Source organism: Ambystoma mexicanum, chromosome 2p (assembly GCF_040938575.1).
Source record: "Ambystoma mexicanum isolate Mex_15411 chromosome 2p, UKY_AmexF1_1, whole genome shotgun sequence".
Lineage (NCBI taxonomy): Eukaryota > Metazoa > Chordata > Amphibia > Caudata > Ambystomatidae > Ambystoma > Ambystoma mexicanum.
This window is the reverse complement of record NC_090923.1, coordinates 1,176,350,222-1,176,368,253: the sequence shown is the minus strand read 5'-3', so window position 1 is coordinate 1,176,368,253 and position 18,032 is coordinate 1,176,350,222. Positions and strand designations below refer to the sequence as shown.

The 18,032-nt window shown below is 47.7% G+C and overlaps 1 protein-coding gene across 4 annotated transcripts in view; it reads left to right on the top strand.

The window, feature by feature from the left end:
* The window catches only part of PFKFB1 (6-phosphofructo-2-kinase/fructose-2,6-biphosphatase 1), a 302,863-nt gene that overhangs the window by 245,721 nt on the left and 39,110 nt on the right, over positions 1 to 18,032 (top strand). For all 4 annotated transcript variants that reach the window (XM_069645334.1, XM_069645332.1, XM_069645331.1 and 1 more), the window contains exon 12: positions 2,800 to 2,862. In XM_069645334.1, coding sequence (XP_069501435.1) covers positions 2,800 to 2,862 — 63 coding nt within the window. The remainder of the gene's footprint in view (positions 1 to 2,799; positions 2,863 to 18,032) is intronic.

Sequence of the window (18,032 nt, the reverse complement as noted above, 5' to 3'; positions counted from 1 at the left end):
CCTACTTGGGACAGCAGTGCCTTAAGGCCGGCAACCAGGCCAGGCCCCTTGAGGTCATGAGCACAGAGGGAGCGGTGCAGTTCTGGAGAAGAAGAGGAGCCTGTAGGCTTCCAGCAGGACAGGACAGCACAGGTGCACGCTTATCCATGGAGCTTGAAGGTTCTTGGAGCGCTCGCCTGGAAAGAGGTGTCTGTTGAACGGTCCCTTTGAGAACCGTGAGCAGCAACACTGTGCTAACTGTGGAGGAACCTATGATTTCATATCAGAAGGAGGCATTTACATTCTAAGCAGGACAGCATCACTCTGTCCTTGAACCGATGACACAAAGTGCATTCATTCAATCTTTGAGCCGACCTTTGGTGCTGATCGAGTTCACTGTTTCCATGATGCTGCTCGAGCAGTTTTGTGGAAGCCTGCACAGCACAGCAAAGGAGACAGCATGCAAGGAAAGCGTTTGGAGAGTCTGAGCGGCTATCTGGCAGGGAGACCCTTCCTCTGCATTTTCTTCCAGTCACCCTCAGGACACAAACACCGCCTGGAGAAATAATCCTATATAAAGAAGTCCTCTGGAAAGTGGGGTTCGTGGAAAATGCATGTGTTTTGCAGCCAATCCCAAGCAAATGGAACCATTTTGTATTTAAATTGACCGGTTCTAGCTAAATGTATGTATATCATACCATTTTACAGAGCTCGTTAAATCAAGGCACCCAGCTCTTCTGGTTAGAATAATAATCCACTATAGTGTTTAATGAGTTATGCTGAGCACCAACCTAGGAGCGAGAATCGAGCCAGAGAAATTACACAGTGTTGTGTTTTATGAAACTCTAGTGTCCCGTGGGTAAGAGGGGCGCAGGCACTGCGCGTCGATTTCACTAGCAAGGTGCACCTGCCTCCTGATTTGGTTACTGTCACACGTGTTCAAAATCAAAATCTGAATCTGGGCGACCGGACAGAGACTCTTTCAACCTTACACCCTACCTCAGCCCAAGCCCCCTGGGTATTTATGCAAAGTTATTATTATGATTATTATGATTTTTTAATAACGCTACAGGTCACGTTCCAAAGCTTCGGACCCCTAGAATTTTTTTTTTGAGGTACATTGTTCTGGAAAAAGTAACCTTAGCGAGCAACCTGATGCGCCGAATGATTCCCTGTTTGGCATTTTTCATTAGATCACCTATACCGGTACATTCCATTTTGCCACAGCCAGTTCGGCGTGGGCCGGTTTGGCGCGACCAGGTCGGCACAGGGATGTTTTGGCGCCAACATGTTTCGGCGCAGGACAACATGTATATTAATTAAATTTAAAAAATCAACCATAGAAGCTGTCTTGAACCCTGACCTGCAGAGCTGCGATATCAACGAGCTCGCACCACTAGGCTATGGAGAGGGTATCGTTCCAGATGCACCAGTTACTCATATGAACGTGGTTTATTCAGAATACATTACGGTTTATATAAGTAAATGTTGCAGATGGAATCGGTTAACAGTTCAGCCTCGCAACCCCGCAGTCCAGGGTTCACGACGCCATCATTGTATATTTATTCTTTTTGTTTAATTACAATTTCAATACATTTTTAAATAAACTTGCGCCTAAACGGCCGAGTTAAAGAGTGCGTGCCAAACCGGATACTGCGGTGAAATGTTTGCGCCCAATCGGCCGCGCCAAACCAGCGGCGCCGAAATGTCTTGCTCTGCACCCGTACTGCCAAATGGTCACTTGAAAGCCAGTTCACATTGTTCTCTGCAACATCCTACATTTTGCAGAGGGCCTCAGCAGCCATTTTGTGCCACACCACGTGGAATCCACTGCACCGCTTTCTATTAAGCTAATGCATGCCTGTACCAAACACAGCCACTTTCTATAATCAGTGTATGTCAGCATCCAATAGGCTTGTTTCCTGCAATCAGTGCATGCTGCCACACCACGTGCTCGTTCCGCAGCCAACACATGCCGTATTGGACATGGCTGCTTCCTATAATCAACGCATGCCCATATGGCATATGTAACATTGCCCTGTTACAGCAATCAGTGCACGTCAGCAGATGCAAACCTTTGTTATTAATTTCTCAAAAGAAGCTCCATTTTGTACAGACATTATATTTGACCTTTGCCATTCCAAACCGAACAGCAATGGCACCTGGCAGGTCTGTGGGAGGCCCACAGCGCGAGATCTGCATGGGAAATGCACAGTGCAGGCTCTGTGGCTGATGCAGAGTGTCGGCTGTGGGGCATTTACACTGAAGGCTCTATGGGGTACAGGGTTGGGGCTCCACGGCGTGGTGGGGTGCATGTGTAAGCTTCATTAAGGGTGCTCAGTACAGGCCGTGTTAAGGACGCGAAGGGCAGTCACAGGGTGCACTGAGCGGCTCTCTGGTGTGTGGAAAGAGCGATATTTCTGGAAGGGTAGACAGTGCAGGGACTTGGGGTGTTCAGTGTAAGCTGGGTGTGGGATGTGCGGTGCAGACTTGGGGGTGCACACTACAGGGTGTATGTGTCCACAAACTGTAGGTTCTATGGAGCGTGCACAGTACTTGTGGGAGAGAAGTGTACATGAGTTGTGTATGAACGGTGCAAGGTCTATGAGGAGTAGACAGCGCGGGCTCTGTGGGTTGTACACGATACAGGGTTTGAGAGTGTGTATGTGTGTTGGGGGGGACGATGCCATTGTACAGGCTATATGGGGTGGGGGCTTCATAGTGCAAGCTCTATAGAAAGGTTTGGTACAGGCTCAGAGTGGTGCCTAGTGCTTGGTAAGCCTGGCACGCTCCTCATCACCCTCTGCTTTTCCCTTTCAGAGGAGCTGCCCTACCTCAAGTGCCCCTTGCATACGGTGCTGAAGCTCACACCTGTGGCGTATGGTGAGTAACACACTTTGCACAGGAGTTACCTGCGATTGACATCACCAGAGAAATCAGACCAACCCAGGCCTAAGGGCGGAGTATCTCACATGACTTAGCCGCCACACCCCACACCGCCTTCGCGGTTCCTGCATTAGGTGACCTGATTTCCACATCGACTTTGTTTACTCTGCGGCCCTCCACACATTTCCTTTCCCCTGCCCTTCACCAATCCCCCCATCCCCCCGAAATAATACAATGACTCAGTTGTGGATGTATAGGCTGCAGTTGCTTTATTAAGCAGGAGGTAGCTTACAGGTGCTCCGTTACTTGAATTCAGTAATACAGCTTCAGGTTATTCTGCTCTGAGCGGCACACCCTTACACTCCCCACGTGTTGGCTAGCAGCATCCGTTGAGCGGAACTGACGCAGTTACTTTGCCCTTATAATTTAGCATGTCCTCAACTTGATGACAAGCAGCATCCGACATGCAGAACTGACGCTGTGCTTTACCACTTTAAGTTAGCATGCACTACAACGTGATGGCGGGCAGACTTTATTTGTGCAGAGCAGAGACTGACCACTTTTCAAACTTTATTAACTCTTAACTTGTACTTTGACACTCCCCCCTTCCGGACCGGCCTTCCTTTGCAGCTGGGTCCACTTCTACTACTTTCCCAGGTGCAATATCGTTAACCTTTTCCCCCCTGTCACCTGCCCCCCTGACTCCCCGTTGGCCAGGCATGCAAGCTCTAAACTTTCCCTTCCCCCAACCCCTTCCTATCCCTGGCTCCCCCGATTTCAGGTCCCTATCTTATTCCTCACCCCCCGGGTCCTGCCGCTGTCTCGCCTCCTCCCCCCTTCCTCCGTCGGTCCTTGACCTCTGCCCCTTCCACCCGGTCTCCTGGCCTACTCCTCGCTCGCCGTTGCTTTCGTGACTTCCCCCTTGTTGTTCCCCGATTAGGTTTCTGTCCTCCTGCCTTCCCCATTGCACTTGCCCCCCTCCCATAACCCCATTGCCTATCCCTCGCTCCCTGGGGGTTGTTCCCCCACCGACTCTCCTCCCCCTTTGCTCCCCCCTGGTTCCCAACCACTAGTCCTCTGTCAACTCCCTAAGTGGTTGCACCGGTTTTCCGTACATGTGTCCCCTTCCCCCTTTCCCGACTTTGTGCCTTGTACACCTACTCTGACCCTTCCACCTCTCTCCCCAACCCCCCTTTTCGCCCCTTGCCCCATTCCCTCTCCCTCTGATCGTCTTCCTCCCTCTCTCTTCTCATTCCTTAAATGCCTAAGCGTGCCCGCCTCTGTCGAGACTTGGTCCCGTTACGGCCTGACATTGCAATTTGCTTGTCCACTTCTTGCCCCTGCCTCCGGACCTTCGTGACCTTCCTACCCCTGCTCTGCGCTGACCCTACGCACGCTCTTGAGGTGCCTACCCTGTCCTCTGCACCTCAAACCCTTCCTCTTCTACTTCCCACTCTACTTCCTACTCTCACTTGCCTGCATCTCCCCCTCCTCTGGGGACCTAAACACTTCCTCGAGGTCTTCCCTCCTTGCACTTACTCCAATCATCTGTTCCTCGACCGATGATAGTAGCTTGTCTGTCCCCCCTCTTACCCTTTGTTCTCCATCCCCCTCCCCTGCTTCTAAATTTATCTGATGAATTTGGCTCAGCAGTTGTCTTGTTCCTACTCTCCCCCTCTATCCCTGCCCTCCCCTCCCAACCCTCCTCTTGTATTCCTCTTGCACTGCGTAAATTGTCGACAGACATAGTAATGTTACTGCTTGCTTTGTTCTCCTTCTCCATTCCCTCCTACCCTACTTGTTTTTTGGCACTTACACTATCAGAAATGTCGTCAGGCCTATTATGGTAGTTATTTCCCACATTCTATATTGCTCAAGGACTTTACTGAATGTACTGTTTTTCCTATGTTCCCTCCCTCCTTGAAGCGCTTTGAAACACTTCTGTGTATAGGCGCTATATAAATAAACAATCATATCATATCATATCACCCACGCATACCCTCCCTCATTCCCCGTGGCTTGCTGAGTTAGGTACTCCGCTCAGGGACGTAATTTGGGGGTCGCCAGAGGTCGCAAGTGCGACATCTGAGGTCTCTCTTGCGACCTATGTGGTCTTCCCTGCGACCTCTAAAAAAAAAAAACACATATTTTGTCTTTTTTTTTGTGCAATGCAAGCTCCTGGGCTGTGGCCAGCACCATGTGGTTCTTTAATTCTGGAGTGGCTAGCGCTTTCTTGTTCAGGCCCCTTAGAACATGAGGGCCACAAGTCTAACACTTTCGGCACTGAACCTAAATAAGAAAGAATAGGAATGCCAAAAAATGTGTCTTTCTGGAATTCTATACAATAATTGCTAGACTCATTAAAGGTTTATTTCCGGCACACTTCAGGGGGTGAGTCACTGATTTAGTCTGTTCTCAAACGCCTCAACTCAGCCTTTCATCCTTCTGAGGTCGATAAATGGGTACCAACACAGGTTGGGTGATACTGGGTGTATATTTCTTCTATGTAAAGTGCTTAAGCTTAAGTGCTATATAATAACACATAATTATCATTTAGTCATGGGTGTCTGCTTGCAATCACAGTATTTTGGTAATATGGCCCTACACACACTGATCTTAACGATACATATGGCGATCCATTCAGTTTTGAAATGTACATCACATTATAGTGATATCGTAACTATATTTTTCGTAGTGTACAATGCTATGTGATGCCACATCCTGTTCTGTCAACGGGTGAAAGGTCGTGTTCCATCGCTTCCCGCGATATCACTTTGGGGTGGGGTCAAATGACATCACTTCCTGTGATGTCATCAGGGGGTCAAGGGTTGTGTGATGTCACTTCCGCTACCCCTGGCATTTTGGTGAAATGACGTCCCTGACTCTGCTTCCTTCAAATTCGGACACTGCCAGTCCATTGTGGATATCAGCAGGCCTACCAGCCTGCAGCACCCTGTACCTCCACTGCGACAATCCTGCTGTAAAATTCAAACACAGATTAATACATTCAACACTTAATCATTTCCAGTTCCTATCGTTTGGGTGGGCGAGAGGGTCCTCCTTCTTCCTGCGGTGTAGAAAATTATAGACTGTCTCCCCCTTGCCCGTGCTTATAACCTCTAAAGAGGGGATGGTCCAGCTCACCCCATCTCCCCACCCGCCCCCTTTTTGCACCTTGCCTGCTCCCTCCCATCTTCCTGTTCCTTGGTTCCATTAAATCTGAGAAAGGCCACCCCCTGGGCCCCAGCATGATCCTATAGTTGGAGGGGGATGGGATACTTGGCCCCAGGGGCAGCTGATGAGGGTCTCGCCTACGGTAGCGTCTGCTACAGCCCTCGCTGTGCTCAGCGCATCCCCAGGCTGACTAGTGCTCCTGCAAGGAAGCTTGCCGGATGCAAAGTTAGTCACGTGTCAGTCTCGTGCCCCTGCAAGACAGAAGGGCTGAGTCATAGGGCCTCATTCCGAGTATGGCGGTAAGGGATAGCGGCCACCGCTAACGAGAGCGGTGGCGGTAATCCCTTACCGCCATACTCCGAGTTCCCTTTGCGCCATGGAGGTTTTAACACCTGCTTTTAGCAGGTGTTAAAAACCATGGCGCTAAGGGACCTTGATGTTAATTACGCCACCGTAATTTACGGTGGCGTAATTAACGCCTTCCCCACTCCCATTATGCCCTATGGGGCAAGAATGGGAATGGGGAAGGGTAAATGGGGATTGGGGAATTACCGCCCCGCCAACCTTGGAATGGGGCGGTAATTCCGCCATCCACCAAGGCGCTGCCGGTCCGGGTACGGCGTCAACCAAGGCGTTAATAGCGCCATTGGTTAGCGCCGTACTCGGAATGAGGCCCATAGTCACGTGTAAGACTACGCTGAGCACGTCTTATACTTCAGTGAGCCCAGCTTTTTGACTATAGTCTATAAATGTCCACAGAGGACTCTACATGACTACGAAGACTTTTTGTGCATTGTCCAAGGTGGCCACAGTACCGCTCTGTTCTGTTTTTCTAAGTCCTTGGCTTGGACGTACCTTTGTTAAGCAAAGAAATCACTTCAAACGTTCAAAACAAACCATTCAAGGGTTACGGGTGGAAATGACAGCCGGTGGCAAGGAATGCGCCTCTTGGGGGAGAGACCAGGATGCTTGTAACATACTATTCTGTAGGGGGTGGAGAGAGAGCACCCTCCCCTGAAGCCTGCATGTCCAGCAGTCTAATGAAAACATAGCTGCGAGGCCGGGTCACTATTCTTCCATAGACGTCCTTAGGCGCTGGGACCCCTGTAGAGTAACATGGTTCCATTGACGAGGATAGAGAAGGGCCTGGGGACTGCAGTCCACAGCCGCAGACAACATGCTGTATGGAACTGCTGGGCCTTACACACTCCCAGGGGGTTCTGGACTTGGCTATACCTAGCACTGCAAAGCCAAGCCCAGGGTGTGGGGGGCGGGAGGATATTCGGGTGGCTTGAAATTGTGTTTCCAGTCTGGGTCCCTGATGGCAGTTAGTGTCCGGAAAGGGTGAAAGCTCCCATTAAGAGTTCAGGAGCTACAGGGTACATTGTTGTCACAGCCACTGAGCTCCCGTTGGAGAGACATCACGTTTTGTCTGCCCATTACAGCATAGATTAATCAGTCACCGCTGGGGTATTACTCAATTCTGACTATTTGAATGCTTCCCAATCCCAGATTCTCTTGCACACTCAGATTCACTGCTAGCAGGAGATAACCCACTCCTGGCCACCCTATAGTTATGGTGATAACGGTGAAAACAAGTGTCCCTTTAAATACCTAAATTAAAAAAAGAACATACTACTTAATTACACGTGGTTTATTTGTGAGCTGTGTGTTCGTGTGGCCAGGTACCAGCATTGAATTGTGGCGGTGAAGCAGCAGTCTGTCTTTCGTGGTGGCTTATTGTGGAAGAGGAGCTGCCAACCATATGTTATGTTATCCATTTGTACCAAAGTACAGCACAACTGACGCCAAAAGGCAACCTGGCGCTAACAAGTCTGAGAAGGCAACCAAAAGGCCGAGCAAGGAAATCCGAAGAGCAAAGTGTTTAAAGCATGTCTCAATTGCAGGTGGGAAACCGTAGACCGGAGTGTAATGGGCAGGGCATTCCACAGCTTGGCAGCCCTCACAGAAAATGAGCGACCGCCAATGCGTGCAAAGCAAAATCTAGGCACAGAGATGAGAAACCTGTCCCTTGAACGCAACAGACGGCCAGGAACATAAGGCCGAAACTTAAGCTGCAGAAACTCTGGCCCCACAGAATGAAAGGCCCTGTGTACAAGATACAGGGACTTAAAGTGCACATGCTTCACCATAGGAAGCCAGTGTAGAGCATGCAGAACTGGAGAGATGTTATCCCTGAAAGGAGAGCCAGTGGGAAGCCGGCAGCAGAGCTCTACAAGATTTGAAGGCGTTGTACCAGTTAATCTGGTTGCGCCAGATATAAAGAGTTGCAGTAATCGATACGACTAAGAACTAAAGCTGCAACCACTGGGGTGCGAAGATGATAGGGAATAAACTGCAACACCTTTCTAAGGATCTTCAGCTGCAAATGACCCGCCTGGCAGACCGAGGTGATCTGAGAAGACATAGAAAGGAAGGCAGAGAGTTTAACACCAAGATTCTTTACAACAGACACAGCGACAGGAAAGGAACCAAAGGAAGAGGACCAGAAGGAAGGAGTCCAGAGAGAGGTGGCAGAGGCAGAACCCATGACCAAGACCTCAGACTTACCCCAATTCAATTGGAGCCACTTGTCACTCATCCAGCTCACAACAGCCTGCAGACACCCTCTCAGCTGGGCGGCATGGGCAGGATGGAGAAGGTCCAGTCGAACTATGATTTGAGTATCGTCAGAGTAAGAGTAACATATGAAGCCGTGCGAGTGGATGAGAGCAACAAGAGGCTGGATGTAAATATTGAAAAGGGTGGACGAGAGGACAGAGCCCTGAGGAACCCCACACACCAAAGCAAATAAAGCAGAGAGAAAGGGCTGCAGAGATAGTGACAGAGAACGATGAGAGAGGAAAGACTGAAACCACGAAAGAACTGGACCAGAGATCTCAGCGGGAGAGAGGCGGCTGATCAGGATGGATTGGTCAACAGTATCAAACGCAGCTGAAAGATCCAACAGAATCAATGCCACCACTCCATCCTGATCCGAAATCAGTGTCAGATCATCCAGCACAGAGACCAAAATAGTTTTGGTACCCTCACCAGGTCTACACCCTGACTGAAAGGCGTCAAGCAAAAGCGTGCCTTCACAAAACCGCCCAAGCAAGGGGGCAACCAATGATTCTAGCAGCTTCATAAAAATATGAAGAAGCGATAGCGATCGAAAATTAGTAGGAATCAGAGGGTTTTGAGAGGATTTCTTAAGAAGAGGAATTACCAAGGCACGTTTAAGCTCGGGAGGAATCAGACCTGTAGAGCAAGAGTGATTAATGGCAGCCATAACATTAGAAACAACCAGGGGCAGAATCACTTTCACTATTTTAAGAGGAATGGCATCAATAGGAGAGGCAGATTTCATTCTCTCCACCGCCAACGGGGTCCGGGAGCCAACGGAAGCACAGGAGTCTGGACAGATGCAGGTGACTGGGGAGAGACCATATCTTCCGTAGTTTGGTTACAAGCAAGCGAAATATGTTCACAAATATCACCTATTTTGCGAACAAAATAATCAGCAAGTGAGTCACAGCAGGTTTGGGAAGGGGGGATGGAGTCAGCAGGACATGCCTTGGAGGACAGCGAACGGACGACCTTAAACAGTTCTTTGGGCTGATTGATAGACTTCTCAATTTGAAGGGTGAAAAAATGGTTTGGCCTGATTAATGGCTAGATGATAGCTAAAAGTAATGGCCCAAAATGCTACCTTATCACCAAAGGAATAGGAAGAGTCAGACCCTAAGAGTCAAACCCAAAGAGTCAGCACAAGCACATTAAAACCCGTGGTCAGCGCGGAGCGGGCGCAGTGTGCGAGCTGTGTGTTCGCTGGTCGGATGGGCTGCAGGGCGGCTTGAGAATCATTCACCATTGGCCGTTTGTGACACCTCTAATACTTGAGGAGCCCCTTGGAAGCCACCATTTCAAGGTCAGTGAATAATTGTATTAATTGGGTGCCGGCGGTTAGTGACAACTAATTAAAGTGAACATCTAAAAACTTTCACAGAAAATAGACAATGAGTCTACAGCCTGCATGAACTGCTCCCTTATTTGAAACTAACCAATTAAATACTTCAGCACGAGGCTCAACCACATACAAAAATAATTGTATTCACCATACTTCAGTGACAAGTCACCTATAACTAGCACGCCATCAGGCTCTAGGTAACAGAAGAGTGAACATCTGAAAGGGGACAGACAAAGGTTGACCATGCCGAAGAAATATTACCTGCGCAGTGGAGTTCTGGCGAATGACCCGAGGGCACCAGAGTGGGATGGCTCATTCACAGCAAAAAACAATGCCACAGGCATCTCGCAGACCACACAGGCTGGCCAACTTTTGTGACCCGGACAAGAATTAACGGTGAGTGCTCAAGTCCATGTTAGTGACCACACTCAAGAACTCCAAGACTGCAGTATGAGGCTAAAGGGTAACATGAATCCCGACCAGTTATTGGCAGTATGAATGCACTATACACTTAAAGCGACAAACATCGAAAGGAAAATCAAGTACTGCTTTCCAAAAAGAAGGCATCGTAGCCTGGGAGATTTAAATCTGAGAGTGATGAATGCCAGGGCATCTCCCTCTCGACTATTGGACATGGAACAGGAAGTGGGTCCTTCTTTTTTGGGGGGGGTGTTTTTCCCAGGAACGGAACCTGTCACCCATAACAACGAACACATTATATAAGCTCTCGCTGGCAAGCCAAACCACGGAACAACCTCCCCCAGACATAGCAGGATCAAGACAGCAAATCCCAAGAAGTAGGAAATCAGCAAAATCCAGGAGAGGTCGTGCAGGATCCACAAATCAGTGATGTTACCTTATCAGCACTGAACATTGTACTAAATTCGTTGGTAAACGTATTTGAACTGCTAAAAGGTGAAGCCCAGACCCACTCAGGAATTCTGCTGGAATCAAATGCGAATCCTGAATGGTGGGTCTAAGAAATGCATTAAATACATCAATACTACCATCATTAAAAAAAACTTGATGGAGGAGGTTGCAAAGCAAACCCTTGACAGAAGCTTGATTCATGGGGCCTTCCAAGAAGCAAAGAACGAAAAAGAAGAAGCTCCAGGGAATGATCATGGAACTACTAAACCGTACTCCTGGAAACAATGAATCGGCAAAGGAAGAGGAGATTGCTCCCTTGGATGATAGGCTGGTCTCACATTCGATGATACTCCCGTCTCAGAATCAACTTTGGAGGAGTTTCGCAGAATGGCACATGTAGCCTAGAGTGACGGTGTAGAAACAACTGAAATCCACTTAGACATGCTTCCTAAACCTGTCCCAGTGGAAGAATCTACTGAAAGAGTCTGCATAGAGAGCGCACAGCAGAGTAATCGGGGGAAAAGAAAAGCCAAAAGAAAGGGGCTCAAAAGGGGAAGGTTGGCGCCTACACCTCCGGAGGAACCAAAAATCAAGGAAACTAAAGAATACAGGCACAGCAAGTTTCACCAAGGCCTTAACAGACCCAGGTCTAACAGACACCAATAGACTGGGCAGTTTCTAGGGGCCGATTAGCCAAGTTAAATCGAGAAACCAGGAGAAACCTCCCACAAAGATAGGGGACCAAAATCTCACCACTCGAGATAAGCAATCAACAAAGAGAGACAAGGTCCAGAGAACTCCCGGGATACAGGTGGTCAGAGCCAGCATAGGTATACAGACAGGGGCAAAGAATGATTGCACAATGTCCACTCATAGCCCTCGGAATGATAAGGGCAGAAACCAAAGAAACAAAAAACAACAGTCCACTGTCAACTCTGGAATTGCCCACACTAACATAGCGACTAAACCAACAAAACAGGCCCCCATTTACCAGTTGCCAAAGTAATTAGGTAACCAGAGTGTGACATCCATAACACTTAAACCTAAAGTGTTAAAGTTGGCTCCAATCTTCCTGCAAGGAAAGACAAAACACCAAGAGGTCGGGCAGGAGAGTGTCACAATGACATCCCCTGAAGGCCCACCGCTGTAGATCCGGGAAAGCGGAAGGACTATTGTGCCAGACAGAATTCCCCACATCATACCAGACAGCCTGGTGAATGAGAAAGAGACCAGTGAATTGCCCAAGAGGGGGCGAGAGGAGGAGGAGGTGACGGTTGTAAACCAGGAGATAACAACTCAAGCCAAAGAAATGGCTCCCTTCACTATTCCAAGACTCTGGTCACAACACAACAATGAAATATAAAGCTCTGACCCCAGGCCATTCTGGCTTTCCTAAAGGAAATCCCAGATTTATACCTGTTTTCCCCAGGGGACATTGAGTTTGTTCGATTGCCACTTGAGTATACTGTCCTTGTGGCAGAGGTGGGGTTGAAATCGAGGGTGGGCGCAAGGGCAGTCTTGGCAGCCACTACGGACCTCCAGAAACATGGCTTAGAGGTCTATAGGGCTTTGCCTGAAAGAGAACTGAAGACAAATACGGGGGATCTAATACAAAGTGGTGACTACAAATCGAGTAAGAGTAATAACAACATATGCCTGACTTAGAAACTACTAATGGAAGTTCTGTCCAGCAAGGTGACTCACAAAAGAAAGTCTGGTCTATGCTCCTTGAATCCTAACTCAAGTATTCCAGAAGTTAGGGTTAGGAATGGAAACTCTTTAGTTGTAGGGAATGGCAATTTGTGAGTTGGAATACGTGGGGTTGCAATTCCTTTAAAACAACAACTATGAAGGAGCACATTTTTGTGGGAAAAATGATCTGATATTTTTCCAGAAAACATTGCTACTAAACTCCTTCCAATTAAAGGTGTTCTAAATGTTACATCAGCAAGCACTACTCCAGTGGAGGGGGAGACCATCAGGAGGTCTTACCATCGCCACTCGAAACTCCATAATAGTGGAGGCAGGAGTTTTATCCACCTCACTAAAAGGAATCTTAGGACCAAAATTGGGGTCCGAACTAAAGAGAAATTGCAAATGCTAATTGGCATAAAAATATATTAGAATCCAGCTCGTACCAATCTCACAACCTTCTTAGTATCCCTGTCAGATCTCCTGACCAGAGTGAATTCAAACCATCCTGGGATACCTGTCCTTCTAGAAGGGGACTTCAACACACAGTGGGCCTCATTAGGAGTGTTGCGGTAAGGCAACAACGGTGCCGGTAGTGCTACCGGCGCCATTGTTACCTTGTCGCAACATTCCGAGTTCTGCTTGCGGGGTCGCTCTGTACGCCTGGTCAGACCAGATGTGCAGAGCGGCACCCACTAACAGAGCAGGATGGTAGCAGCGGTCCCGTTATTAACGGGGCCGTTGTTACCATCCTTCCCATTCCCATTGGTAATTACCGGGCCCGCAAAGGTTGGAATGTCCCGGTAATTCCCATTTTTCGGGACCCAGACATGCGTTTGGTGGTAGCCAGGCCTGTAAAAACGGCATGGCTACCTCCAAACTCGTAATGAGGCCCAGTGTATCACCACCGTAGCCAGGGAGGGTAAGTTGAGTGCAAAAAGGGTTACTGCCATGGGCAGGAGATGGACAGCGTTCCTTTCAGAGTGGAACCTGAAAATGATTAATGGTACAATAGAAGGAGATGTGCCGCCTGCTGCAACCTGGAGACGGGGCAATTCAACCTTCACCATCGATTATGCATTCCTTTCTCCCCAGTTATTTGAAATCTGTAAAAGCTTTTTGGTCAAAGATGGGGGCACAAGCGACCATAACCGTCTTGAAACAGTAATATCCTGGTACTTCTCTAGGAAATTGGATTATCATTACCATTCATTGTCCGTGAACAACAGTAAAAATAGGTTGGTAAAGTATAGAAGAGATGGAGCACCTCTTAATGATGAGCTGCAAAGGGTATGCCAGGGATGCCCGATGATGCCTTGAAACAAAGATGTAGCCCTTTGTACTGCCAAGATTTTCTATGGTGTACGGATTGTCCTACTGGAATAAATAACCATAAGCAGAGATCACACCAACATGCATTTGACAAGGAGAGAGAATTGCGCAATGAGCTTAGCGACCTGAGGAATAAACTCCCAGACCCAGAAGCATATAAAAAAAGAGCAAATAAAATTAGGGAAGCGTACAAAAACTGGTCCCGGGAACGCCAAACACTACAACTCCGAAAAGATGGGGGGCTGATGCTTGGAGTATTGTGCACTAAGAACTCTCATAATTTCTGGGCACTATTGAATCACACAGAGGCCCCCCAGAAGAACACCCAAAGCAATTTAGTAGCAGAAACAGAGTGGATAAACTATCTAAACTGCCACTATAAAAAGCCACCAATAAAATCTTGTTTTACGATCCCTAATATAGCTTGCGAGTTAGATTACTCAGGGAGTGATATCTCCGAGCTGATACACAATACATTCTCCTCTAGAACAGCGGGACCAAATGGTTTAACCTATCAGGTACCAAAAGGAAATGTAAGCTTATGGTCAGGGTTGCTGGCCCTGCTGTTTCGAGAGATCTTGGAGAGGAGATTGTTTCCCTCGTCCTGGAAGACTTCCATCATCATCCCCATTTTCAAGGGGTGGGGGGGGGGGTCAAACGGATCCAGCCAACTACCACCCAAGTTATTTGGGTGACAGCTGTTTAAGGAGCTAGAGAAATGGGCCGGACAAAGAAAAATCTTACCAAAGTTTCAAACAGGGTTACGCAAAGGCCATTCCACAGCATTGAATGGAACAATATCGGGGACCCTTAGTGAAAAATCTTGGGTAAAGCGGGGGGCAGCACTCTATGGGGCGTTGATAGACCTCTCAAGAGACTTAAACCTGGTCAATAGGGAATACCTTTGGGAGAAGCTAGAGAGTTGGGAAATACCAAAACCTCTGCTGGCGATGCTGGCCACTCTCCATAAGGACATCACGGCGAGAGTCAGACCGGACAGTGCAGGACTATTGTCAGTGCAAGTGAAGGTTCCGAGAGGAGTGAGACAGGGATGAATGGCGGCTCCCCATCTCTTTAACCTTTTCTTAGCGGACATGGGAAAGGTGATGGAAGAAACAGTGTTGGCTAGCCCGAAAATTGGCACATGTGCGATCAGATGGTTGGCCTACGCCGATGATATCGTCCTCCTAGATAATACAGCGTTTGAGCTTCAGCGCTTGTTGAACTCATTGGGGACCTATGCAAAAGAGAATGACCTGCTAATCAATTTGGTGAAGTCGAAAATAGTAATCTTCAAGAGACAAGGCAGACAGGTAACCAAATATAAGTGTACTCTAGGAGACCAAACCATTCTGGTGCTAGAGGAAGTGGTCTACCTGGGGTTCACCTTGTATGCATCTCCAAATGCTAGTCTAATTAATCTAGACTTCTGCAAGAAGATCTCCTAATTGACATCCCAAATGAGGAAACTATTGGTGAAATACTGCAAATTCTCCATAACCCCTGTGATGAAATTCCACATAGCTAAAGTGATCCCGATCAGCCATATAAACAAGAATGTAGCCTGCTCTCGAAGAAGCCTTCCTGCACTTGTAGTCTTCACTGGACTTAAGGTGAGGCGCATTGGGCTTACTTCCCTCTGATATTGTGTTAACCAGTGGAAAACTTTGTTGGGCGTCCAGGGCATTATTGGTTGCCAAAAGACACATCCTGACATTCTGGAAAATGGATACTGCCCCTTGTGTTGATGATTGGCTGCTGAGTTTGTCGCTTCTCTCTAAAAGGGAGAGAGTGACTTTTCATGGTAAACATCAACATCATAAATATGAGAACATCTGGGGGTGTTTAATGACCTTTATGCTTAATTGTTTACAATTGTGCTTTAAGGTTTACTTGGCTTGAGCCCTCATTAACATCTGTGTGTTGTGGATGGTTTTAGTTTTTCCCTTTTTCTCTCTTGTTCTTCTCCCTCACTTTTATTTTTTTAAATATTTATTTTGACTTCTTTTATGTTATGACTATGATGGCTGAGATAAGCTTGTATCTGTTCTATACTGTGTACAAAGAAATGACTGTTCTATATTATTTGTTCATGAACCTTGAAAGTAATAAAACATGATTTGAAGAAAAAAAATACACACACATGGGCAGGGCAGGCTTGGCCCTTTCCCCATATAGGCAGGCCCTCTGCCATGAGACCACAATGGCAGAGCTGACATTTCGGCTGTTATTCATGGCCCATTCGAACAAAGCAAGATCGCAAGCCAAAATGACAGGGATGTAGGAATTCTATGTTGACTTAGTTGCCAAACGGCCACCACATAAGGGCATTTGGCTTCTAGCGTGGTAAAAAGGCTACAACATAGTGCAGCCAAAAACAAAATATATAGTAGGTGTAGAATCAAATGTCCTATAAAATGCTGCATTTACGGTATGGGAAAAAGCGCTGGAATGTATGTAAGCAAATGATTTTTAAATGTGTAAATGCTGGTTTTAAATATCAAATGTTGTTTAGTTTTAGATTTTAGGTTTTTATTGATGACATTTTATTTTAGGATTATGCATCTATGTAAATTGCATGTCAAATTGTCTAACCAGTGTGCAAGTTTATGTATGATCTATAAACCCTTGCAATACATTTTTCAAAAATAATTCACACAGGGATAACATGGTGTGCTCAAGGAGCACCACTGAGCTGGCAGCCACACGGGCGACTCCCCTCCTAGGTACCGTCCTCTATCTGATCCTGAGATGTTGACACTTTCTTCTTTGTGTTTCCTAGCTTCTTTAGTTCATCTTAAAGCACCCTTTCCCTGAAAATGTTGTACTTGCTCGAAATGACCTTCCCCATTCTCCAACAGAGGGGTAGTAACACTTTGCAAGCCATCTGCAGTGTCTTCTCTGCAGCAGGCTACTGAGTTTTTCTTTAACCTCCTTTTCCCCTCCTGGATCCTCTCCAATCTGCTTGCTCCACTTATTTGTTTCGTTTGTGACCAATAGTCACATTCTCGAACCTGTGCCCACAAACCTTCCTGGCTTGCTGCTTAGAAAAAGCAGGTCTTGCGTTACCATCTGGCATGGTGGCAGTTAACCGCCGGACACATATGTGGTCGAAATAGCTTGCTATGATCTTTGGAGGTCGTGCCTACTACTGCTGTCTCTTACCAGTGGCACATGCCACTGTTTGCACGGGTTTGTAGTAAGTGCCGTATTCTGTCTGTTAAAAGCACCTGGTGATGTATGCCGAGCCCTCATAAAGCGAGGACCACTCACAGGAGGCCAGGGAAGAATTCAGTGAAGAAACAGAATGAAAGAAATACGATCACACCAATAGCGTAATTTCAATTTTTCTTCCCCGGCAAGTGATCTTCAGATGTAAATGTGTCATTCTCCTGCTCCCTGCTGGCGGCGGGTGGATTGCCAGATTCACATGGCAGCATTTGCTGTGCCCGGCTTTGTTTTTATCATTTCAAACAGGTAAGTACGGTTCTTGCATTTGCTGTCGTTCTGCCGTCCACATTTTGAGAGCCCAGGATCTCCTACTGGTGGGCCAGCCTGCTGCTTTTGTGCCGGGGTCCTGCCGGTCTGCCACTTACTAGTTCTCCAAATTATATTGTGATGCGTAGACATCTGTCGCCATCTTGTGGCTGTAAGGTGAACTGCGTTTAGATATTGTATCCCAGTTCACATTTATCGAGGATGACCATATTGCCGTTTTTGCCCCCTCGCCATGCAGCCATATATTACAGGGGCTGGGCTGATTCTCTGTTTCCTGTCTAGCCCAAGACTGCAGTGTTTATAGTTTATCTGCAGTCAGCAACAGAGAAGTCACTGTTCCCAGCAGCATAATGGGCACCATTAACACAGAGAAAGTGTAATCCCCTCCTGATGCCAGTGTCTCGCGGCTCCAAGGTGAGACACAGGTGTCTCTCGAGGTCAGGCAAGCGATTTAGGCCGCTGCATCAAAGGAGCTAGCGGGTGTGTTGATGATTTCGGTGGGTGACATCCGCCAAAAGTGGTTGAATTTAGAGCTTTCTGTCACATGGTGTTGCCAGCCCCCTGTTGGGGGTCTCTGGGTGCCCCCACGCGTGCCCGTGAGCCCCTCCACCCACAGACTCAGACCAGACAC